This window comes from Ovis canadensis, chromosome 4, assembly GCF_042477335.2.
Source record: "Ovis canadensis isolate MfBH-ARS-UI-01 breed Bighorn chromosome 4, ARS-UI_OviCan_v2, whole genome shotgun sequence".
Taxonomy (NCBI): Eukaryota; Metazoa; Chordata; class Mammalia; order Artiodactyla; family Bovidae; genus Ovis; species Ovis canadensis.
In genome coordinates, this window is record NC_091248.1 from 127311641 (window position 1) to 127336519 (window position 24879).

The window sequence follows — 24879 nt, forward strand, 5'->3', positions numbered from 1 at the left end:
TGACTGAGCAACTGAACTGAACTGAACCTAGGGATGTCTGGCCACTGGGTAGGGTTTTACACTTTACAAATGCTTCTGTAGACCGTAGAACCAATTAGGGTCCTGCAAAAACCCAGGGTCTCTCAGGATCCTCAGGGGATTATTTCCAGGACTCCTCTGGATAGCAAAATCTTTGGATGCTGGAGTCCCTTCTTTAAATGGCATTGCATTTTCATATAACCTTATGCGCTCATGTCCTCTTGTATACTTTAAATTACCTCTAGATTATTTATAATACTTAATGTAAATGCTATATACAGTTGCCTGCGCCCGGGAAAATTCAAATTTTGCTTTTTTTGGAACTATCTTTTATTTCCGTCTGCATATTTTTATTGGGCTATTGGTTGAATTCATGGATGTGGAATTGGCAGATATGGAAAGCTGACTGTAACTAGGAAATTATTAACTCTTACAGAAGAATAAGTCAAAGTCCAGGGACAGAAAATATCTTTTGTTAAAACAGAACAAAACTGCACTGGAAGACTGTGGCAAAAGATAGAATCTTGGGCTTCCGGTTCCTCTTGTGATATGAGGCTAAACAACAGCTGAGCCCCGGGGCAAACGCTTAGTAGACTGTTGCTGACTGATTAGAGTAAGATCCAACGGCTTAACAGTAAGGTTTGTAGGAAGTCTCAGAGTGAGGCCGGTTTTCCTCCGTATCAACCTCATGTCCCAAAGGCAGTTTCTAAGCAGTTCCGGAGAGAGTGTGCCCGTGGGAGTTGCCCTAGGTGGCCGGCCCGCTTTGAGCTGGCAGTGAGGAATTTTATTGACTTTATAAAGGAGCATTGCCTTCCGATCAGGGTGGGTAGATGAGAAAATCCTCTCTTGTGAAGGACTAAGACCCTGCTTGGCCATCTGAACGCTGCCTCTAAATCAGCAGTCGCACTCCACCCAGGAACGTTAAGTCAGTGTTTCCTCAACTGCAGGGCGAGGGGTTGGATTTAATGAAGTCCAAGTCTCTCCTGGAAACCCCGGGGCCATTTATCAAGCGCCTACGACGTGTCTAGGGCCGCGCGGGTGCGGAGGGCGATATCTCTCTGGTCACACGAGACGCGAACATCTCACTCTAACACCTGGTGTGCTGTCGTGCAAAGTGCCACCACCATGATACATGCACACTCGAGTGTGAGCGTTGGAGGAGGCTCCGTGTGTCTTTTTTTTTTCCTCCAGATCCCGGCACCTAGGGCGGTGCGGGAGCGCAGCTGGCGTCGGACCGAGAGTGGCCCAGCGACTGGATCGGTTTCAGAGCGCGCGTCTGCGGGGCAAGGACCTGGAGGGGAGAGCTCGGCGGATGGGAGGAGCGGGTGCTGCGGCACCGTCAGGTCACCAGTCACCCGGCGTCATCCCCATCCCTCCTCCCCCACCGGGAGACCAGAGCCCCGCACCCGCCCGCCGTCCCGCACTTTAAAGTCATGCTGGGCCCGAGCTGGTTTCACTGGAGGCGGGGTCAGCCGGCCCGCCCCAGCCATTGGCTCTGGAGAACAAAGGGGCCGCCCCGCAGGCTGCTCCGATAGGGCTAAACTGGTCATCTGAGAGGCTCAGCCAATCAGATGGCGGAGCAGTCCCGGAGAAGACCGGGCCCGCCAGCCAATCAGGGGCGCGGGCCCGCCCCGCCCGCCCCGGGACTGGCGGGGCCGGGGGAGCGCAGTGCCCAAGTCGCCCCGGGGTGGCAGTTCCCGTTAACCTTAGCCACAAAGTCAAAGGTATTTATTCCCGTCCCCTCCCTCCGAGTCCCTCTGAATCCGGGCGGGGAGGGGCGTGCGGAGGGACGGGCCGTGTCGCGAGCCAGCGCCCGCCCCCCCCCCCCCCGCGCCGTTTCCACTCAGCCTCGGGCTGGGGGCGGCCTCCGGGGTCCCCCGAGACCCCCGCCCCTCGCGCCCTCAGTCCCTAACTTTCCCCACCCCCGCACAGCTCCCCTGGAAAAAGGGGCTCGGGTCGTGCGTGGGGAGGGGCTGCAGGCCGGGGCAGAGCTGGAAGGGGGAGCGTGAGAGCTGGAGAGGCGGGGAGGTGAGCTTGGGGTAGGGGGGACTGCCCCTCGGCCTCGCCCGCCCGGCTCTGGGCGCGCTCTGCCAGAGAGGGTCCCGATGTTTGGGAGTGATGCCAGCCTCCCCCAGAGACCGAGTTCCTGCAGGGGCGGGAACCCCAGTGCTCGCCGCAGAGTGACACATAGTAGGTGCTTAATAAATGATTAAATGAGTGGGCCTGAGCTTGGGGGAGAGAACAATGAGAGGGAAGCACCACGGAAATCGGAGAGGTGTGTGTGTGTGTGTAGGGGTTTACCCGAAACCTCCATTCCAGGAAGACGGGCACAAGAAGCCAAGATCTTAGGAGGGATGGGGGTCGGCGCTGGGGGTTTCTTCCCTCCTGAAGGTGGAGTATATGGAGATGCGGTCCCGCTCCAGCCCTTTGGGAGGATGGAGCCTGGTGCGTGCTTGGTCCTCCCGACCTGGGGTGGGGTGCGGCCAAAGCCCCGAGGCCAGACTCCACTATTAGGTGTCCATTTTGGGTCCCAGGGTTCATCTGTAAAATGAAGAGGTGAGAGGGTATTAGTCTCCTTTCGGCTCTAAGGTTCCCTGATTCTGTGCTTCTAATCTGTTTTGGCCTTACGTTTCTTTTATTTAAATATTCCTTTGTTAACATTTTTATTAATGGTTTACAGCATGCTGGATCTCGTGCTGGGTGTTGGGGAGAGAAAGGCTCCCTGTGTTAAGATGTTTACAGTCATGCTGTTGAGACAGATTATATTATTGTACCGTGTGGATGGTACTGGGTTGGGTGGGTGCACAGGTTAGATGGAGAAGGTCCTTGCTCTGAGCCTGGTGAATCCACACGGATATCCTGGTGAAAGTGATCCCTGGTTTGGTCTGGGCAAAGAGGAGTTGGGCAAGGGTATTCCAAGACTGATGACAGGTGTTCCAGACACAGCAAGGTCAGGGAGCTCCTTTTGGGGACAATGGGGTAGGTTGATGGTGCAGTGAGAGGTGCTCAGAGGCCAGATTTTAAATGGTCTTGCCAAAAAATTTGTAGAATAACCTGAAAGTACTGGGGACTCCCTGAAGTTTTTAAGCAAAGGAGTATCATGTTTAAATTGTAATTTTAGGAAATTTGCTATGAGTCTGGATGGCGGATGGATTGGAGAGCAAGGTGAGCTGTAATATGGGTGCTGCTTCCAGGTGAGCTGAAGCTTGTAGCCGCTGCAGGTGTTGGAGGTATTAAAACAGCACTAGTACGATTTAGTAGCCTGTGAACTGTGAGGGCTGCACTCTGCAGTATTGAAAGGTGGTGAGAGTTTTGAGAGGCCTGCAGAGTCCCCACTGGAGGGGCAAGGGATGCCTAGAGCAAAGTGTAGAGCTGATCTATGCACCCCTTGGTGCAAGCTTACCCGTTGGTGAGGGGTAAGCTGTGGAATCTCAGGTTTCCTAGGATGGGGGTGGCCTGCAGGGAAGTAGCAGACAAGCTGTGCAGAAGGAGACCTGAGCTCTAACTCATCCAAAAAGGGGGAAACTCTCCTTATCCTTGTCATGCTCCTGTGAATACAGTGAGGGATGGAAAAGTGTTTATGAATTAAAATGTGATAATTGTTCAGAGTGCTGTTAGCAGCTGGTTTTATCCCTTGTCTTCGGTCAGGTAACTGGGGTCCCCAAACCCTGGCAGGTGCTTGAGTCTTGGACTGGGGGCAGAAGAATATGGTGCTGCTCTGTCTTCTGAAGGGAGATGGGTGAGCAAAGACTGGCGATGTGGATGCCATGGGTGGGGGCAGGCCTGGGGCGGGGAGGCGGGGGGTGGGACAGTCCCAGCAAAGGTGTGCATTTTGGGCAGGGCCGGGGGGGGCAGGAGTCCCGGAAGGTGGTCCCTTGGGGACTAGTGTGTGACCCGGGACCTCTGGGAAGTGGGCGGGCGTAATGGGATAGGGGAGCTGCCCTGGCCGGCCGTGGACCTGGTTCCCAGGGAATGTTGAGACTGAAGTCCCTAAATTGGGCTGTTCCTGTCAGGGCAGCCGTGGGGTACCATTCTGAGGTCCAGCTGAGGAGCAGGGAGGGGGTGATGGCCTTGCAGCGACTTGAAAAGAACTCCTCTTGCACCTCGTGAACCTTTCCCAGAGTCCGTTCACAATGTTTGCGGGCACTGCTTGGTGGAACCATTCTCCACAGAGGACCAAGCCTGATTTCCATTTGCAGGTGGAGACAGTGAGGCCCAGGGAAGGAGACTGGCTGGTCCAGGGCCACCTGGCTAAACAGAAGTAAGCTGGGTCCCCAGGTCTCAGGCCTCCCGGTGCTGGGCTCCTCCTTCCTACCGCCTGGTCTCTCTGGGGGGTGCTGGCCTGCCCCGCCCCCTTCCTGCCCACCTCCATCCCCTCTCCTGGGACTGAGGACCACGGTGTCTGGGAGCCCGAGGCCTGAAGATGCTGGTGTAGGAGGAGGGGAAGGGGCAGCACTTAGAAGCCATAACAGCAGGCGTGCAGGGGGACACCTGATCCAGTGGTGAATAGACCCCAGGAACGAGGGTGGGACAGGGAGGGCGATGAGACAGGAAGATGGGGTGGGGGCCCCGGAGAGGCTCGGGAGGTGCTGTGGGACTTGTAGAAAGATCCTGGCACGTGGGGTAGAGAAGGGCCTGCAGGTCGGGGCGGAGGTGATGCTCACGTGGGCTGGCCTAGGACCTCGGCCTGCCTGTCTGTCCTCAGCACCGGGCCCTAGAAAGTGGGAACGGCAGTTGCCCTGCCTTTTTGATATCATTTAAAAGCCACTTGTTGGGGATTTGTTTGCGTGTTCTCCTTGGTCATAAACTCTGGAGGAGAGGGAGGTGTCAGGTCTGGTGGGTCCTGGGATGGCTGTTCAGAAAGGGTGCTGATTATCGAGGGGCTAGCCAGAGCCCACGCCCTGGGATCAGGCCTCCTGTGCGAGTGGCCTGCCTGGGATCGGCTTTGGAAGAGAGCCTGGGGGCTCTCTCCTGGGAGACAGAGGCTGGATGAGCCCCTTTCCCCCCAGTAAAGTCTGGGTGTGAGGTCCTGGGGCTCGCCTGAGCTGAGCCGGCAGAGCGTCCAGGGCTCTTTAATCCAGCCCCCTGGCTGGCGCTCAGGCCCTGCCCCAATCAGGTGGGAGGAGACCATCCTCCGGCTCAGCCTCCTGCTCTGTGGAGCCTGGCTCTGCAAGCAGTCTACGCTCTGCCCCCCTGGGAGGCCAGCTCCCATTGCTGAGCAGAGCGTGGGGTTCCCGTGTGGGCTCCGGGGGCCTCTGGAGACTCTGAAGCCGCTTAAAGAGGGCCAGTTTAGAGTGAGCCGGTAGGGAGGGTGTCTGGGGAGAGGGCTCAGAACCTTTGGGCGTGGGTTGTTCTCAGGCCTCAGTGATGGGAGAGAAGAGATGGTTTATAGGCTTTTAGGAAGTCAAATGTTTCCCTACCTGATGTTGGCAGCAAACCCCCAGAGCAGGCGTTTTCCGTCACCTTCACCACTGAGAACCCAGGCTGAGAGGAGCAGTCATTTGCCCAGGGCAGCGGGGCTAGAACTCAGGGCCCCTGATTCTGGGTCCCAGCGTGCGTGGGCCTGAGTAGGGGGCAGCGCTGGGAGCGGACTGCAAGGGGCAGAGTTGGAGGTTCAGCTTCCCAGGGGAGGGGGGCGCAGCCTGCTGTCGCCTCCTGGCCGGACCCCTCCAGCCTGGCCTTGAGTCTCGGACTGCCCTGGCCTGCTGGGCATAGCCTCATTTTCTTTCTAGAGCTTTCTGCGCCCTTCCAGCTTCTCCCCGTGCTGACTCATGCGGCCCCTGCCCTCAGCTCACCCCACAGGTGACCCAGCAGGTGGCTGTTCCCTATTGCTTCCCAGCTCCCTGTGGCCTCGGTGCCCCCCTAGTTCCGTTCCTTGGAGCAGTGGACCTGGAGGGCTGGTCGTAGCTCCCGAGGACACTTGTGTCAGCCGGGAGTCACATTGCTGGAAGGGCAGTGACTTGTGCTCATGTGGTTCACAGTGGCACGCTTGTATCTCTGTGGATCTGTAGGGGTGTCCATGGGTTTCTTCCTATTTCAGTTTCTCTGTACTTTGCATATGCAGTTTTGCAAGCGTTCTTATATGTGTGCGTATCTTTGCATTTCTGTATCTTTAAACTTGTGTGCACTCAGCTGTGTTGGATGTGAGATAGTATTATGTCTGAATGTGTTTGTGTGCATTGAGTGTTCAGATCAGTTTCTTCTCATATGCCTATGATTGTATTTTATCAATATCTTTTAAATTGAAGTATAGTTGACTCACAATGATGTAATTTCTGCTGGACAGCAAAGTGATTCAGTTATACATATATAAACATAATAAAGAAGACTGTATATATACATGCATATATATACATTCTTTTTTTTACTATTTCCCACTGTAGTTTATCACAGGTTATTGAATATAGTTTCCAGTGCTCTATAGGAGGACCCTGTTGTTTATCCATCCTCTATATAATAGTTTGCTTCTGCTAATCCCAAACTCCCAATCCATCCCTCCCCCGATGCCCTCCCCCTTGGCAATCACCTGTGACTGTAAACCTTAAATGAAACATCCATTGATGTGAACTGAACTCCGTCTTCCAGGCAGAGGAGATCGTTAGCTCATCCTGAGGTGTCTGTCGTTTGTGATGAAGCCCTGGGGGCAGGGGACCCTCCTCGTCAGTCCTTCCATTTCATGCCCTCATTCAGTATAAACTGAGCGCCTTCTCCATCTCGGGCCCAGGCAGGCGGGACCCCCCCACCCCCACTCCCCGGAGCTTTATATCTCGAGCAGAACTTCATGAACTTGGAAATCTTTTCTTCCGTTGGATGTTATGGTAGCTCTAGCCACATGTGGGCGTTGAGCACTTGAAACATGGCCAGCATGATTGAGAAACTGAGTTTTTAACTTAATTTATAGACACTTAAATAACCACATGTGAGTACAGGGCCCAGACTCCTGAATGAGGTCCTGGTAGCTTAAGGCTTGGTGCATCCCTCACCTATTCTTAGAGACACCGTGGTCCAGGAGAAGGCGCTCTGGCTGGGGGCCCACCTACCTGACCCGTCTCAGCTCGTTCAGTTCTGGCTGCAGCCTTCCTAGCTGTGTAACCTTGAGCAAATTGCTCAATGTCTCGGAGCTGGAGCTGTGTATCCTTAGGATGAAGCGGCCGATGCTTGCTGAGTGCTTGGTACACAGTCCATCTCCCGGTCCCTAATGAGTCTTGGCTGGCCACCCCCCTCTTCCTCCCAGAGCCAGCTCAGTACCGAGGTGTCCACTGAAGCACCCCCTGCCCGCCCCCCCGCCCCCCGGCCACCAGTGAATGAGGTAAGGACAGACAGGGTCTGTGTGTCCCCAGAGGACTCTGAGAGCACACTGTCAGGGTGGAGGCTGGCTGGAGTCCACGGGCCTTTTCCCATTCCCTGCTAAATGGTGGCCTGTGCTCCTCCCTAGGGGTCTTGACTGCTAGTGTGAGGGCAGAGGGGCAGTCAGCTTGATGGGGAGGGTACCTTGAGAAGACTGCCCCCGTCCATAGTTTCCCATGGGGAGGGGTCTGGGCAAAGCCAGCAGTGGCTGAGGATGAAGACCTGGTTGTGACCCTGGAGGGGAGCTGGCCTAGGAGCTGGACTTTGGCTGGAGTTTGGGTTTGTGCCACCCTGGAAGCCTCAGTTCCCAGTGGAGGGCACGTGGCCAGTCCCGCTCCACTGATGACAAAGGCCACACGAGGTGCCATCTGCTTCTTCCTCACCTGGGGCCTGAGTCTGTGAGGAGAGCTGTCCTGGGCTGGTGGGAAAGATCCAGGGCCCTGAGATCAGGAGGGCGTGGCGGGGTGGCCTGGATGTGTCCCTGCACTGCCCCTTCCAGCCCATGGGCTTTGTCCAACCCTGGCCACTGAGCACCTCCCCCTCCTCAAATTCCTGCTGAGCCCAAAACTCCTCTGTTACCTCCCCTGCCCCCTCAGACTGCAGCCCCTGCCGTGGACCACAGTCCCGCATCATGTGGCCTGGGGGTTGTCATGGCAGCTGCCCGAGAGGCCTTCCCGTCTGGGGCTCTCGTCCCCACGGGGGCCTGACCCGGAGCCGGGGCTGGGCAGGGGGAGGCGACAGGGCCCTGAACCTAGACCTGGCCCTGGTGGGTGTCCTGCCCCCCATGGGACCTGCCGGGCAGGGAGTGGAGCAGTAATCAGAGGCCAGAGTCGGGGTGCTGGTGGATGGGGACTGGTGTCCCCATGGCTGGGGTGTTCTGCTTGCCGGGTCCCTGGGCGTGTCTCCCTCCAGCCAGTGGAGCGATGTGGCTCGTGGGTGAGAAGGGGCAGCCAGTGCCATGTGGCAGGGCGGGCTATGCCATTGCCTGGCCATCCTGGAAAGATACCGCTGCACACTGGGTCCTTCCGAGGTCTGGCCGTCTCAAGGGTTTGCCTGCAGGACTCCTGTCAGCCTGGGTTCCAGACAAATCCCCCCAAGCACACGGCCTGAGACACGGCCCCTGTCCCCGCTCTTGTCCCCTGTGCCTCTCCTCCTGTGCCCTGCCCTGTCCTTTCTCCCTTCTTCCCCTCAGCCAATGAGGGTCCCTTCCTTCCATTTCCACTTCTGGTCTTTGTTGGACCATGAGCTGCTTGGTGACTCCCCATGAACTGGTCACCAAGAATCGAAGCCCTTCTGCCATCTGAGACGATTTTGAGTTCCTGGATATCTCCTAAGACAGAACGGATCAACCAGGACAGATTTGATTTGGCTGGAGAGGCCTCAGTTATGTTGTGTAGGGGTTTCATGAATGAAGCCAAGACCCACCCACTGTCCTTGTCCTGAATTGTGGCCTGAGCCTCCACCCTCCATCTGAGATTCCCTGTGTTGAGGTGACCTCCCTGTTCACCAGCCCTCTGAGTCTCCTTGGGCAGACGTTGAATCTCCAGTTGGTGAGAAGCTGCCCCACAGTGTGGGATGTAGAGTAACCTGGAGGGAAGAGGTGGTGCTAAGGCAGGCGCACCAGCATCCATCAGGGGCCCTGAGGCCCTCTTTCTTCTGCACCTCAGGCAGGTTTCAGCATCTCTGAGAACCCACAGCAGGAGTACATAACAGACCCATGTGCGAGAAATAGAATTAAAAACAAAATCTCCTTCCTACCCTGGAAAGCTCTGCACCAAGATAGAAGAGAAAGAAATAGTCTTATTACTGGATAGGCATTAAGCCAGCCACATGCACATCACAGGCAACACACTAAGACTGCAAAGACAGAGAGAAATGTCATGATACCTTATAGCCCAGCAGATGCGACCCCACTACGCACGTGCTCTTGAGGGAAAGCATAACCGGTTCTGGGTGAAGGGACCTGATAGCACCATTCGTCACACAGAGTTCGCCCTACATTCACCTGGAGTTGACGGCCACCCAGGAGAGCTAACTGCCTTCATGCAAAGGAAGGATCTCGGTGACGATGGGAGGAGGTTTGCATCTTGGAGCCAGGCCCTGCTGAGTTAGGCTCCCACCTTCCACGGGAGGGGACACTGGCTGCTGATCCCTTGATATTTGCACTCTGAAGAGATGGTTCCCAAGTCCTTGAGAAAGGGTCCTGGCAAGAGACTGAGTGAACTTTTCAAAAGATTTACATTTACATTGAAGGGGGAGAGAAAGGGCTTCCAGTTAGAAGATTTCTAAAGAAAAGGAAAGAAAGGGGAGGGAGTCTCTTTCCATTTTCTCAGCAGGGGGACAGACTTTTCTATCAGATTTGTATTTCCCTGACACCCTTGACCCCCCCACTCAGATTCCCAGCCTGGGTCCCTGCCCCAGAGTGGCTGCTGGGAGGGGAGGGGACTTGGGAGAGGGAAGCGGGGAGGCTGTCTGGGGCCTGAGGTGCAGAGCAAGGGGGGCTGGGGCCCCTGTGCCTGAGTGGTGGCAGAGCCCAGGTATGTGGGGCAGAGGCTGGGGCCCATTGGGAATGCAGGGGGGCCAAGGGCAGTACTTGCACGGAAAACGAGATCCGTGTCCTCAGGAGGGGCTGCCCACAGCACCACGGGGCAGCTGCTGCACCTCTGAGTGCCCGCAGCTGGCAGCCTGTTGGTGCCACACACGGCTCTCTGGTGCCAGCCCCCGGCATGGACATGTTGGGGATAAGCAGACAAGGAGACCCTGTTGGATGGCGGAAGTGTCAGGGAGGAATGGGAGGTGGAGTCAAGGTTGTGATTGTACACAGGGTCTCCAGGGAAGACCACTCGGAGCAGGTGACCTTCAGGCCTGGAAGGGGCAGTGGCCACACAGGGACCTGGGAAGGGGGCACCCCAGGCAGAGGTGACATAGCAGCAGGACCCCTTCCTGACTGTGTTCCAGGCACCAGATGAGCCAGGTGGGAGATTCTCCAAAGACCCAAGCTTAATGCTCACCATGAGCCCAGAGTGGCGGGTGAAGGACCAAGCCACTGGGACCCAGGTTGGCCGTGTGTGTGTTCCCGTGCTGGTGGGGGGGATGGCAGGGAGGCCCCGGGAGGGTTTTTCACTGGGACATGGATGGGGGCTTTGAAGGACAGGGGGCTGGTGATTTTGGAGGGACAGTTCTGCCCCCCTGCCAGGGTGTCCTCATGCCCACGAAGGGGGGTTCTCTAGACTTATTTGAGTTTCCTGGTTCTCATGTGTGGCCTCCTGCATACCTCACCCTGCAGGTATTGAGAGTGTGGGCGTCAGAAGCCCCAGGACCCTGCCCAGCTGTGCCATCCAGCCACCTCCGTGACTGGGTGGATGTCAGGGGGCTCAGTTTTTTCTTTAGAAAGTGGGAATTGTACACATTTTACCTGCTGATTAGGTATATATGCGCTCTGAAAATTCTTGCACATTTCAACGGAAGCCATAGGTAGAGAGACGTGAAAGAGGGACTGAGGACTTCCCTGGTGGTCCAGTGGCTAAGGCTCCATGCTTCCACTGCAGGGAGCACAGGTTCCATCCCTGGTTGGGGAATTAAGATCCCACATGCTGTGCGATGTGGCCAAATTAAAAAAATAAAAGGGACCGCCCTGTGTGAGGTCCATCTGTCCATTTGTCTCAGGCCAACCCTCTTCTGCTTCCACCCCATCCACAGACGGCCAGCTGGGGAGCCAGGCTGATGCAGACGGGCCTCCGGGGATGGAGAAGGGCCTGGCTGGCAGCACAGGTAAGAGCAGGTGGGCAGGTGGGAGCCCCCCGCCGCCTCCTCCCCACCCCATTTCTCTGCAGCTGAGCAGGGCTTGCTGATGGCCAGTAGACCCACAGTCTCGGAAAGGATGGAGCAAACACAGAATAGGGGCTAAGAGCTGGACAAGCCCAGCCCCTGCTTGTCAGGCAGGGGTGCACACCCACACCCACACACACACCCCCCACATACACATCCCCCCACATACACACACACCCCATATACACACACCCCCACATACACACACCCCCCACATACACACACACACCCCACATACCCCACATACACACATACCCCACATACACACCCCCCCACATACACACACCCCCACATACACACACCCCCACATACACACACACCCCCCACATACACACACACCCCCCACATACACACACCCCCACATACACCCCCCCACATACACACCCCCCCACATACACACACCCCCCACATACACACATACCCCACATATACACACACACCCACCTACCCACCCACCCCCCACCACACACACACACCCCGTTAGTGCTAGATCAGGGAGTACACCGTGTTCTTGCTGGTCATGTACTGAAAGCCAGAGCTCTGGGGAGGACACGTGGTTGGAACAAGCAAGCTCTGCTGTCTGTCCATCAGGAGAGCATCTCTAGTTCGGTCCATGAAAGCTTCCTGGGTCTGTCTCAGCTGATGCACTTAGAGCCGGTGGTTGGGGGGAAACACAGCAGTTAGTCCTGGTGTCTCCGGGGCAGGGGGCGGGCGCCACTGAACGTGGGAAGTGCCCTCTGGAGACCCCTCCCCAGCTGCCCGCTTCCTGCTTCCAGGATGGAGCAGCCCCAGGTCTGAGACCCGCCCTCCCAGCCTCTGCAGCAGGCCCTGCAGAGGGTGCGGCCTGGCCGATGGGCGCTCTGAGCCTGAGGGGCATGGGACCCGGGCGCTCTGCCCCTTGTGGGCACAGTGACCAGGTGTCTTTACCTCCTGTTCCCTCCAGGGGAGTCGCCCCGAAGGCCCCAGAGCAGCCCCCGCCCCCAGGACAATTACTACGGTGGACCTAAGGTGAGACAAAAATCAGGCAACAGAGTAAGAAAGAAAGAAAACACTGGCTCAGAGGGCCAGTATGCTCTGTGACACTTCCGTTCTGCGACTGAGTCCTGACGCCTGGCAGTGAGCTGAGCCACCCACTTCCCAGTCTCCCCACCCGCCCAGGCTGTCACTTTGAATGCTGAGAGCACTTGTGTGTGTGTGTGTGTGTGTGAGATGCTGACATTATAGTAGTTATAGGAAAACCTAGCGCAGATGGTTCCAAAGTTTTAGCTGAAAGGCTCTCATTTGTCCCCCAAATTTTAATTTTTTCACACCAAAAACATTTTGCATTGGGGTATAGCCAGTTAACAATGTTGTGATAGGTTCAGGTGAACAGTGAAGAGACTCAGCCATACAGATACATGTATCCATTCTCCTCCAAACCTCCCTCCCATCCAGGCTGGCAAACATGGAGCAGAGTTCCATGTGCTGTCCAGCAGGTCTTAGTTGGTTAGCCGTTTTAAATATAGCAGTGTGTCCATGACCTTCCCCAAAGTCCCTAACTGTCCCTGCAGGGCCCTTTTGCCCACATAAACTCATAAGGAGGGTCCTCATTCAGACAGGAGCAGTGAGCTCCACCAGGCTTTCTCTGTCCATACGGCAGCTCCTCCACCAGGAAGAGGTAGGAAAACCCTGGGGCCTGGGGACCCCTCAGGCCGCAGCCTTCCAGGCTCCCATGCCTGCTGGCTGGGCTGAAGGAATGACTTCTGGATGGCCGAAGGTTTGCACATAATTGAGACTTTACCTCTTTTAAGTACCCTTTACTTTTTTATTTGTATTTGAATGTATTTTTAAAACTGTAGTGAAACATACAAAACAGGAAATCTATCTACCACTTTGCCCACTTTGAAGGGCACGAAGCACATTCACATAGAGGCACAGCATCATCACCGTCCATTTCCTGAAGTGACCCGTAATGTCAGAGCCTGTACCTGAAACAACAGCCCTCTGTTCCTCTCTGCTTCTCATGAACCATGAAGACGTTTAAAAAATGATGCTTCTTTACGCTGACTTGAGGAGCAGTATCCTTGGAACCGGCAGGCGGAGGCCTGTCTCCCTCTGTATCAGTGTCTGATCACTAGGGGAAGGTGCCCGGGATGACTGAAGTCCCAGAGCACGAAGGTCAACGGTCCATACCCGCCACTGCGGGCTTCAGGGCCTCCCCATACAGCTCAGCCATGTATACCCTCCGGGGCCCTGGAGCAGTGGATGCAGGTATCCTCTGGGCTTTCAGGCTCCACTGTATGTCTGCTGGGAGGGTGAGCCTTCCGAGGCATCAGCCAGCATGATAGATGTTAGGCCAGGTTTAATCAGGGAAAGGCAGTGGCTTTTGTGGGGTTCTGGGGGCATTCGTGGGCTTCCCTGGCGGTGTGGTGTGGTAAAGAATCCACCTGCCAAACAGGAGATGGGGGTTCGATCCCTGGGTCAGGAAGATCCCCTGGAGAAGGAAATGGCAACCCACTCCAGTATTCTTGCCCGGGAAATCCGATGGACAGAGGAGCCTGGTGGGCTATAGTCCTCAGGGTTGCAAAGAGCTGGACACGACTTAGCAGCTGAGCATGCACACGTGGGGGCATTCATGGATGCCTCGTCACTTGGGGACAGCGGTGCCCCTCTGACCTGATTGTATTTTGGACTCACTACCCAACCAGCATCTGGACAGCCGGGCCTGTCAAAGACGTCCACTGGCCAACAAGTCAGTGCCTCCAAGGGAATGTTTTTAATAATTGATGAAACTCATTATGCATGCATTTTTGATTGCTGCCAGTACACAATTTAAATCACCGCTTTCATTTTCAAATTACTACTCCTGATAAAATGATTTCTCACAACCAGCACCTGGGGAGGAGCCATGGCATTGCTTTGCCAGGAGGAGAGCTGGCTCCTTGCGGGTGCTTTCTGTAAGGGAACCCCCACTTCCCTCCCCCGCCCCACCCCCAGGTCACCACATTGGTTTCTGTGCTCTCGTGGGGCCAGTGAGGCTGTGGAGTGGAGCAGAGCTCTTTGGCCTCAGAACTAAAGGCCACTGGATTAAAGGGAAGGTTTTCTCTTTATTTCCTAAGATAGTTAAAAGATTTACAAACTATAATGTTTGAATTTTTATGAGAATATTTGGATAACACATACAACATGCAAGTCCCCTTTGCCTGTCCATCTAGTCCTGCTGCGGTCCATACCGCCTGCCAGGTGACCACCATCTTGGGTTTGGTGTAAACTGGCCCGGATTGAGCATGTGAATATACACAGAGAGGCATGGCTTTGTTTTCCATAGATTGGAGCAGACTTCTCTCTGAACGTCTTTTGGAGATCTTCTCACATTGGCACGTGTAGCTCTTCTCAGTCTCTGCACAGTTCCCCCACAACATTGGATTAGATTATTATTGATAGGTAATCTGGTTGTTATCCTCCCTTTCGCTTATTACAAATAGCACCTCAGTGAATATGCTTGGACATTCCTCTTTGGACTCACATGTATTTCTTAGGATAAATACCTAGAGTGAAACTGCTGGGCGGAAGAGGTGAAGGCTTGTTGGTCGGTCGCTCGGTCAGTGTATCACTCAGTCATGTCTGACTCTTTGCGACCCCATGGACCGCAGCACGCCAGGCCTCCCTGTCCTTCACCATCTCCTGGAGTTTGCTCACATTCATGTCCATTTAGTCAGTGATGCCATCCAACCATCTCATCTTCTGTCATCCCCTTCTCCTGCCCTCGATTTTTCCCAGCACCAGGGTCTTTTCCAATGAGTCGGCTCTTGGCATCAGGTGGCCAAAGTATTGGAGCTTCAGCACCAGTCCTTCCAATGAAAATTCATAGTTGATTTTCTTTAGTATTGATGGGTTGGATCTCCTTGCAGTCCAAGGGCTCTCAAGAGTCTTCTGCAACACCACAGTTCAAAAGCATCAATTCTTCAGTGCTCAGCTTTCTTTATGGTCCAACTCTCACATCCTTACATGACAGAAAGATAGAACACATTTATAATTTTAATAAGCACTGTCAAGTTATCCTCAAAGAGTCTGAATTCATTTATGCCCCCAGCATATCCATGTTGTGCTTATCCTCCTGTGTAGTTTCCATGTGTATCATGAAGTCAGGATATTATCAATTTCTTCAGTATTTGCTGGTGTGATGGGTGAAGAGATGCTACACTGTTATTTGGCACTTTGCTAATTACTAGTGATGGTGAGCCTCTTTTCATCTGTCTATAGAGGTCCTTTATATAAGTGAAAGTCGCTCAGCTGTGTCCAACACTTTGCGACCCCATGGACTATACAGTCTATGGAATTTTTCAGGCCAGAATACTAGAGTGGGTAGCCTAGTCCTTCTCCAGGGGATCTTCCCAAGCCAGTAATCAAACTGGGGTCTCTTGCGTTGCAGGCAGATTCTTTACCAACTGAGCTATCAGGGAAACCCCTTTGGTCTATTAATATTAATCCTTGGTCTATTATATATCTATATATGTGTTCTCCTAGACATGTACTATCCAGTAGGTGGCCAATAGCCACATGTGGTTATTTAAATTTAAGTTAATTTAAATGAAAGAAAATAAGTTCAGGTCCTGGGTTGTACTCACAACATTTCAAGTGCTCTGGAACCATGCATGGCTAGAGGCCACATGTGTTGGACAGCTTGGATGCAACAAAACATTTTCACTCTTGTGGAAAGCTCTGTTAGGAAAGGCCACCCCAAACAATCATTTCTACTTTACTCATATGTGGGAATTTTGTTATACAGGTGTTTTAAATTTAGTTTTTATGGTTTGCATGCTATTTAAGAAGATTTTCAATTACTTCTGGATTCTAAACAAATTCTCCTAATTCTTCTACTACTTATATTTGCCTCTTTTAAATCAGCACTTAAATCCATCTGGAACTGATTTTTATAAACTGTATGAACTAGAAATCTAACTTGAATATTTCCCCCAAATAATTAGTTAGTCCTAAACTGATGGATAGGCCAGCCTTTCACTGTTGACTTGGAATGCTACCGTGTATAATGCTACCGTGTATCACTTATCAAATATTTCTGTTCTCTTGATCTATCTGTTGGTTATGTGCATTCAACACTTATAATTGTTTTTAGCTTTTTTTTTTTTTTTTTTGGTGGGAAAGACCCTCACTCACAGCCTCACCTTACCTGGCTCACTATGGAGCAACCATGTCAATAACAACTGCATCTGTCAAGACTTAAAAAATGGACTTTATTTTTTAGAGTAGTGTTATGTTTATAGGAAAAAATGCAGAAGGTTCAAGGAGTGCCCTATGCCCCCTCTCTCCAGTTTCTCCTATTAAAACAATTTTTAAGATTTTTTGTTAATGTGGGCCATATTTCAAGTCTTTATTGAATTTGTTACAGTATTGCTTCTGTTTTCTGCTTTGGTGTTTTGGCTGTGAGGCATATGGGATCATAGCTCCCTAGGAATCAAACTTGCACCCCTTGCATTGGAAGGTGAAGTCCTAACCCCTGGACTGCCAGGGAAGTCCCCATTTCCTCCCACTATCAACATTTTGCATTAGGATGGTGCATTTGTTACAACTGATGAACCTTTATTAATACATTTTTATTACATAAAGTCCATACTTTACCTTAGGGTTCACTCTTTACGTTGTGCATTCTGTGGACAAACGCTTAACGTCCTATACCCACCACTATAGTATCATACAGAGCAGTTTCACTGCCCTAAAAATCCTCTGTGCTCTGCCTCCTTCATCCCTTCCCCCTGATCCTTCAGCCCCTGGCAACCACTGATCTTCTTTTTACTGTCTTCATAGTTTTGCCCCTTCCGGAATGTCATATAGTTGGAATCACACAGTGTACCTTTTCAGATCGGCTTCTTTCACTTAGTAATATGCATTTACATTTCCTCCGTGTCTTTCCATGGCTGGAGAGCTCATTTCTTTCTATCGCTGAATAATACCCCATTGTATGGTATACCACTGTTTATCCATCCCCCCACTGAAGGACATCTCTTGGATGCTTCCGAGTTTTGACTGTTACAAATAAAGCTGCTGTAAACATCTGTGGGCAGGTTTTTTTTGTGTGGACATAAGTTTTCAACACCTTTGGGTAAATATATAGGAGAATGATTTGCTGGACTGTATTGTAAGGGTATATTTAGGTTTGTAAGAAACTGACAATACTGTCTTCCAAAGTGGCTGTACCATTTTGCATTCCTACGAGCACTGAATTAGAGTTCCTGTTGCTTCACAACCTTGTTAGCATTTGGCGTTGTTGGTGTTTTGGATTTTAGCCATTCTAACAGGTGTGCGGTGATAGTATTTTACCTTTTAGTGTTGTATAAGTCAAATTCTTCCTTGATCATTTTTAGAATTTGTGGGTGATTTACTACACAGTAAATTTTATAAATTACTTAATTAAGATTATAGTGAATTTGAATGTTTGTTTGGAGTGAAGAGCTTATCTAGAAATATGATATACCTGTTCTTTTATTTACATTTTTTATTCATTCAATAAATAATAGTTTTATGTTTTGCTTATATATTAGGTATACTTAGTTATTTTACTGCCATTTTATTTTTTATTTTTTTTAATTTAGACTCAGCTTAAAACTGTGTGTTTATTTTTTTATTTTTTATTTTTTTATTTTTTAAATTTTAAAACCTTTAATTCTTACATGCATTCCCAAACATGAACCCCCCTCCCACCTCCCTCCCCATAACATCTCTCTGGGTCATCCCCATGCACCAGCCCCAAGCATGCTGCATCCTGCGTCAGACATAGACTGGCGATTCAATTCTTACATGATAGTATACATGTTAGAATGCCATTCTCCCAAATCATCCCACCCTCTCCCTCTCCCTCTGAGTCCAAAAGTCTGTTATACACATCTGTGTCTTTTTTCCTGTCTTGCATACAGGGTCGTCATTGCCATCTTCCTAAATTCCATATATATGTGTTAGTATACTGTATTGGTGTTTTTCTTTCTGGCTTACTTCACTCTGTATAATCGGCTCCAGTTTCATCCATCTCATCAGAACTGATTCAAATGAATTCTTTTTAATGGCTGAGTAATACTCCATTGTGTACATGTACCACAGCTTTCTTATCCATTCATCTGCTGATGGACATCTAGGTTGTTTCCATGTCCTGGCTATTATAAACAGTGCTGCGATGAACATTGGGGTACATGTGTCTCTTTCAATTCTGGTTTCCTTGGTGTGTATGCCCAGAATTGGGATTGCTGGGTCATAAGGTAGTTCTATTTGCAATTTTTTAAGGAATCTCCAGACTGTTCTCCATAGTGGCTGTACTAGTTTGCATTCCCACCAACAGTGTAGGAGGGTTCCCTTTTCTCCACACCCTCTCCAGCATTTATTGCTTGCAGATTTTTGGATCGCAGCCATTCTGACTGGTGTGAAGTGGTACCTCATTGTGGTTTTGATTTGCATTTCTCTAATAATGAGTGATGTTGAGCATCTTTTCATGTGTTTGTTAGCCATCCGTATGTCTTCTTTGGAGAAATGTCTATTTAGTTCTTTGGCCCATTTTTTGATTGGGTCGTTTATTTTTCTGGAATTGAGCTGCATAAGTTGCTTGTATATTTTTGAGATGAGTTGTTTGTCAGTTGCTTCATTTGCTATTATTTTCTCCCATTCAGAAGGCTGTCTTTTCACCTTGCTTATATTTTCTTTACTGCCATTTTAAAAAGTTATGAATTTTAATTTTTTTAAGCTGGTATTTTTGTTGAAACTTTTAATTTCTAATACAAACTTCATCAGTGGATTCTCATGCAAATGATAGTTATAGATTAATAATAATCAGCAAATGACAGTTTTCTCTTAATCTCCAATATTTATATATATATCTTTCTTTTTTCTCCTTGTTCCTAACTGGAATACGCTTCTAATTTTTTGCCTTTGGTTATTACATTTGCTACAGTTTCTAGTGCAGCTCCTTTGTCAACTTCAGGAAATTTCCTTGTTCCTAGCTTGCTAAGAGCCTTCTTCCTTTCTTTTTTCTTTTCCCCCCTCTCCCTTCCTCCTCCTAACTTCCTCTCCTCCTCCTTTTCCTCCAGAAATGATGTTGAATTTTATTGTGCACCTTTTCCACCTCTATTGAAATGGTTCAGTTCAGTTCAGTTCAGTCGCTCAGTTATGTCTGACTCTTTGCGACCCCATGAAATGCAGCACACCAGGCCTCCCTGTCCATCACCAACTCCCGAAGTTCACCCAATCTCTTGTCCATCGAATCGGTGATGCCATCCAGCCATCTCATTCTCTGTCGTCCCCTTCTCCTCCTGCCCCCAATCCCTCCCAGCATCAGGGTCTTTCCCAATGAGTCAACTATTCGCATGAGGTGGCCAAAATATTGGAGTTTCAGCTTCAGCATCAGTCCTTCCAATAAACACCCAGGACTGATCTCCTTTAGGATGGACTGGTTGGATCTCCTTGCAGTCCAAGGGACTCTCAAAGAGTCTTCTCCAACACCACAGTTCAAAAGCATCAATTCTTTGGCACTCAGCTTTCTTCACAGTCCAACTCTCACATCCATACATGACCACTGGAAAGACCATAGCCTTGACTACTAGATGGACCTTTGTTGGCAAAGTAATGTGTCTGCTTTTTAATATGCTATCTAAGTTGGTCATAACTTTCCTTCCAAGGAGTAAGCGTCTTTTAATTTCATGGCTGTAATCACCATTTGCTGTGATTTTGAGGCCCCAAAATATAAAATCTGACATGGTTTCCACTATTTCCCCATCTATTTGCCATGAAGTGATGGGACCAGATGCCGTGAACTTAGTTTTCTGAATGTTGAGCTTTAAGCCAACTTTTTCACTCTCTCTTTCACTTTCATCACGAGGCTTTTTAGTTCCTCTTCACTTTCTGCCATAAGGGTGGTGTTATCTGCATATCTGAGGTTATTGATATTTCTCCTGGCAATCTTGATTCCAGCCTGTGCTTCCTCCAGCCCCGTGTTTCTCATGATGTACTCTGTGTTTAATATTTGAAAAGTCAGTGTCACGAACTGTGTTGAGTCATCTTTGTTTTTCTGTGGAAGATCCAGCAAAGTCATGATAGGTTGTTCTCTTAACATTGCCAAACTTGCTTTGCCAGTATTTTCGCTTGTTTGTTTTTTTACATCTACTTTCAAAGAATGATAAACCTATAATTTCCTGCCTACCGCACCCTTGCCTTCTTTGGGGTCATGTATCATGTAAGCTTCCCCAGCACATTCCCCACCCCACCCCACTGCCCTGCCTGCCTAGTTATGGTCATGGTCTATGTAAGCTGGGAACAGTCCTTCTCTTGAAGTTTTAGCAGAACTTTTGCACAGTTAAGTGACCTGTTACTCACTTTTGAGGTCTAACTTTAGCTTTCTCTTCAGTCTCTTCTATGTTTATGCAGACATGGTTTCTACCTCGTCTTGAGTCAGTTTTGTTAATTTATTTTCTCACAAAATCATCCATTTTACAAATTGGTTTTCAATTAATATGTCTATTGGTTTTCAATTGATAGGTCTTTCAAATTGATATGTCTAAAAAAACTTGATATGTCTATACATAGGTTTTAGGGATTCATCAGAATCCTTTCTTTATCTTTATGTTCCCTTTATCCTGTAATCTCTGCTTTCGTCTGTATTAATTCTTTCCTCTTACTTCCTTTGGGTTTGCGTCACTGTCTTTTTAATATGGGCACCTGTTGTTTAGGGTTTCTTTCCTTTGTTCACAGTTATTTTTTTTTCAACTTTTTTTTTTTTTTGGCTGCACAGCATGTGGAGTCTTAGTTCACTGCCTGGGGATCAAACCCACATCTGCTGCTTTAGCAGCATGGAGTTCTAACTACTGGACTGCCTGGGCAGTCCCTGTTTCATCTATTTTTATAGGCCATAAACTTTTTATTGACATATAACACACAGAAAAGTGCACAGGTTTTGGGCTCTATAAATTCTCAAAGTGAACATGCCTATGTAACCAGCACCCAGATCCACAAGGAGAACATATATATATACACAGAAAACACAGAATATATATGTATATACATATATATGGATATATATCTATATATATCTATATATATATCTATATGTCCACCCCAGAAGTGCCCCAGGCCGCCTTCCAACCACAGCACCCTCTGTCAGGGGCATTACTCTTAACTCTAACTCATCCTTTAGTTGCCAGCTTTTGACCTCTGTATAAATGGAATTCAGATAGCCTGTATATGTGGTGTCTGTAGCAGACCTTTTCCATCATGGCTTATGTCCAGGAGCCTGGAAGCAAAGTTCCCAGCAAACCTGAGTCTAGTCTAAAGGGTGGGTTAGCAACAGTGTGCCGCTGGGGTGCAGGCTTCCTTTAGTACAGGACAACGCAACACTTAACCTGTTCTGGGTGCTGAGAGCTTTCTGGCTGGCTTTCTTGTTCTTGGTTTTGTTGAAGGAAGAATTTGCCAAGCGGGTGAGGTGATCATGCACCACAGCTGCTGCCCGGGAGCCGCCTGGCATTGATGCCGGGCTTGGTTGCCCAACCTCTGGGGGACTGGGCATGCACTCACCCAGCAAGCGCCCAGCACGTCCATCCTCTTAGGACGAGAACCAGATGTTTTGAAACTTGGCCACTCTCTGCGTGCTCCCTGAGTCGGAAGACTCCCCTGGATTGGCTTACCTTCTTTGCCTCTCCTGGGCCTCAGGGTAGAGGAGGCGGGCAGCGATGTGCTTGGCACCTGTGACACTCACCGTTTCTTTCTTCTCTGCCCTCCTGCACACTCCAGCTCCTCTGACTTTATTGTCCTTCCCATCCTCCCTGCTCTCTCCTTTCCCCCATTTCCTCTTCTCCCTCTACTCTATTCCGTCCGCATTCTTTCCTCCTGTCCCATTTTCTACCCTGCCCTACCCTCCTGATGCTCCCTGCCACCCACCCGCCCTTTCCCTCCACCTTAGGAGCACAGCACCCACCGAATGACTCTCCCTGACCTCTCTCCCTTTGCCTCCGGCAGGAGATGGGCTGGTGATGAAGATCAAGCAGGAGAAGCCCGAGTGGCTGCTGCAGACGCAGGCCGCGCTTTCGCAGAAGGATAAGGAGAACATTTTCCGGCCCCGTCGGGTCCCCCCACCATGCCAGACGGCGGTGGGGAAGTCTCGAGCCTGGGGGCGCCCGGACGAGACTGGGGGTCCAAGGTGGGCCCCTCCCTCTGAGCAGGACGTGGGGCCGGCAGACCGGGCTCCAAGGGCGGCCCCCGGCCCCCTGAGCCCGGCTCTTCCTGCTGGCGAGGGTCACTTCGTGTGCCCGGACTGCGGGAAGAGGTTCAGCTGGTGGTCGTCGCTGAAGATCCACCAGCGCACGCACACGGGCGAGAAGCCGTACCCGTGCGGCAAGTGTGGCAAGAGCTTCAGCCAGAAGCCCAACCTGGCGCGCCACCAGAGGCACCACACGGGCGAGCGGCCTTTCTGCTGCCCCGAGTGCGCCCGGTGCTTCAGCCAGAAGCAGCACCTGCTCAAGCACCAGAAGACCCACTCCCGGCCCGCCACCCACCCGTGCCCCGAGTGCGCGCGCTGCTTCCGCCACCAGGTGGGCCTGCGCATTCACCAGCGCGCACACGCGCGGGACGGCCAGGGCCCCCGCGCCGGGTTGCAGGCGCTGCGGCGGGACACCGCAGCCCCCCGGACCCGGCGCCCGCGGCCGGGGCCCCAGCGGGGGCGCCCCGAGTGGGCTTGGCTGGGGCTCGGCCAGGGCTGGTGGCGCCCGCCCGGGGCCCGGCCCGCCGCCCCCGGAGAGCCACGCCAGTTCATCTGCAACGAGTGCGGCAAGAGCTTCACGTGGTGGTCGTCGCTGAACATCCACCAGCGCATCCACACGGGCGAGCGGCCCTACCCCTGTCCCGAGTGCGGCCGCCGCTTCAGCCAGAAGCCCAACCTGACGCGCCACCTGCGCAACCACACGGGCGAGCGGCCGCACCCCTGCGCGCACTGCGGCCGCCGCTTCCGCCAGAAGCAGCACCTGCTGAAGCACCAGCGCACGCACCAGCCCGGCGCCCGGGCCGCGCCCCGCCCCGGCCGCGCCGCGCTGCGGGCCCACCCTCGCGCGCGCCCCGCCGCCCCCGCCCCGCCGCCCGCCCAAGCCGTCTCTGGCCTGTCGCCGCCGCCCCGGGGCCCCTCGCCCTCTCGGGGACCCGGAGACCTGCCGTGGGGCCGGGCGCGGGCCGGGGCGCCGGGTGAGCCACGCCAGTTCATCTGCAACGAGTGCGGCAAGAGCTTCTCATGGTGGTCGGCGCTCACCATCCACCAGCGCATCCACACGGGCGAGCGGCCCTACCCCTGTCCTGAGTGCGGCCGCCGCTTCAGCCAGAAGCCCAACCTGACGCGCCACCGGCGCAACCACACGGGCGAGCGGCCCTACCTGTGCGCTTCCTGCGGCCGCGGCTTCAGCCAGAAGCAGCACCTGCTCAAGCACCAGCGCGTTCACCTGGGGGCTCTGGCGCCCACCCTCAGCGCCAAGGGAGACGCGCTCTAGTGAGGCTGGACCAACGCAGGCCCGTGGGCGGGGTGGGAGGAGGCTTGCCTGGTGCTTGTGGGCGAGTGACCAGGAATGGTGACGCTTAGAACCTTAGGGGCTGAGACCCTCTCCAAAGATGCCTTCCTCAAGGCTCCGAGACCTGACAACAAATTCCTGGAGCATCCCAAAAAGGGGATCGGGAAAAGTCCTGGGAAGGGCCGAAGGCAGAAGTAAGATCACATCCCGCACTGTGGAGCCTGGATGTGTCCTTCCTGGGAGGTGGGACCCCAGCTCTCAGGCATTGAATGAGGGGGCTGTCGGAGGCCCTGGGTGAGGTGGCCCAAGTCTGGACTGGTCAGCTGTGGCCGTCCAGGGTCCATCCCTGGGGAGGAGTCTCAACAAACTGAGCGATACCCAGATGGGAGCTAGAAGCTGCAGCTGGGGAGGGGCAAGCATGTGCCCAGTGCGAAGCCAGCGCCCAGCACTTAATGGCCACTCAGTACATGTGCTGGGAAGACGTGAATGGCTTGGTGGCCCTCAACCCTGAGTACCCCACTGCCCTGGGTGCTATCGTGGGCGGCCTGAGCCTAGGACTGGATTGTGTGTGTGTGTGTGTGATGGTCATGGCTGGGACTCGGAGGGTGGTCTCACTGGGGTTTGGTTCCTTGGGGAGGGCCCTGCAGAGGGAGAGCACCCAACGTGCTGCTCCCGCTCGGGGGGGCGCTACCTGGGACCCTTATTGATGCCGATGTCGCAGAAGAGAGAAATGAAGGGCTGCCAGCCTCACATGGTCTCCTTGTCCTCTCTAAGCTGCCTTCCTGAACTCCGGGTCCCTGTGTGCTCGGAGGGATCCATTTGTCCCCCACCCTGGCCAGGGGCAGCCAGTCCCAGTGGCCAGTTCTTGCTGGGGGTGGAGGGCAGGATTCTCTTCCCCCTTTCCCCTTCTCAGACAATTTGATCGCTTCCCACATAACCCCCTCAACCTCTAGATCCCTCGAGGTCACCACTCACACCCTTCCAAAAGCAGAGCCATCTGGGGCCCTAGTGCTAACAGAGAACCCAGGGCTCCAGCCCAACTGTGGCCTTGGACCACATATTCCCACGTGGGAGGGGAAGGAATTGCAGAGGGGGTGGGTATGGGGGTACCAGGGTTGGGTAGCTGGAAAGTGGGAGGGAAAAGGGGGACCCCAGGATGATTCTGTAG

The 24879-nt window shown here is 52.5% G+C and overlaps 1 protein-coding gene across 12 annotated transcripts; it reads left to right on the top strand.

The window, feature by feature from the left end:
- Nucleotides 1-1633: 1633 nt before the first annotated feature.
- On the top strand, nt 1634-24461 carry ZNF775 (zinc finger protein 775). Of its 12 annotated transcripts, none has more exons than XM_069587122.1 (8): nt 1635-1742; nt 3140-3183; nt 3694-3757; nt 4218-4279; nt 10324-10422; nt 11065-11136; nt 12137-12201; nt 22180-24461. In XM_069587122.1, exon 8 carries the CDS (start codon nt 22194-22196, stop codon nt 23691-23693), a length of 1500 nt encoding a protein of 499 aa, XP_069443223.1. In that variant the 5' UTR covers nt 1635-1742; nt 3140-3183; nt 3694-3757; nt 4218-4279; nt 10324-10422; nt 11065-11136; nt 12137-12201; nt 22180-22193; the 3' UTR covers nt 23694-24461. The 12 variants fall into 12 exon arrangements, with proteins under 12 accessions (XP_069443224.1, XP_069443223.1, XP_069443219.1 ...); XM_069587118.1 differs by having other exon boundaries at nt 1656-1742; nt 3140-3212; nt 3667-3757; XM_069587120.1 differs by having other exon boundaries at nt 1656-1742; nt 3667-3757; nt 10300-10422.
- Nucleotides 24462-24879: the final 418 nt, after the last annotated feature.

Coding starts and splice junctions, on each gene's coding strand:
- ZNF775 (XM_069587113.1), top strand. CDS start 11,109: ATGGAGAAGGGCCTGGCTGGCAGCACAG. Junction 11,137..22,179: donor GGGCCTGGCTGGCAGCACAG/GTAAGAGCAGGT, acceptor TGCCTCCGGCAG/GAGATGGGCTGGTGATGAAG.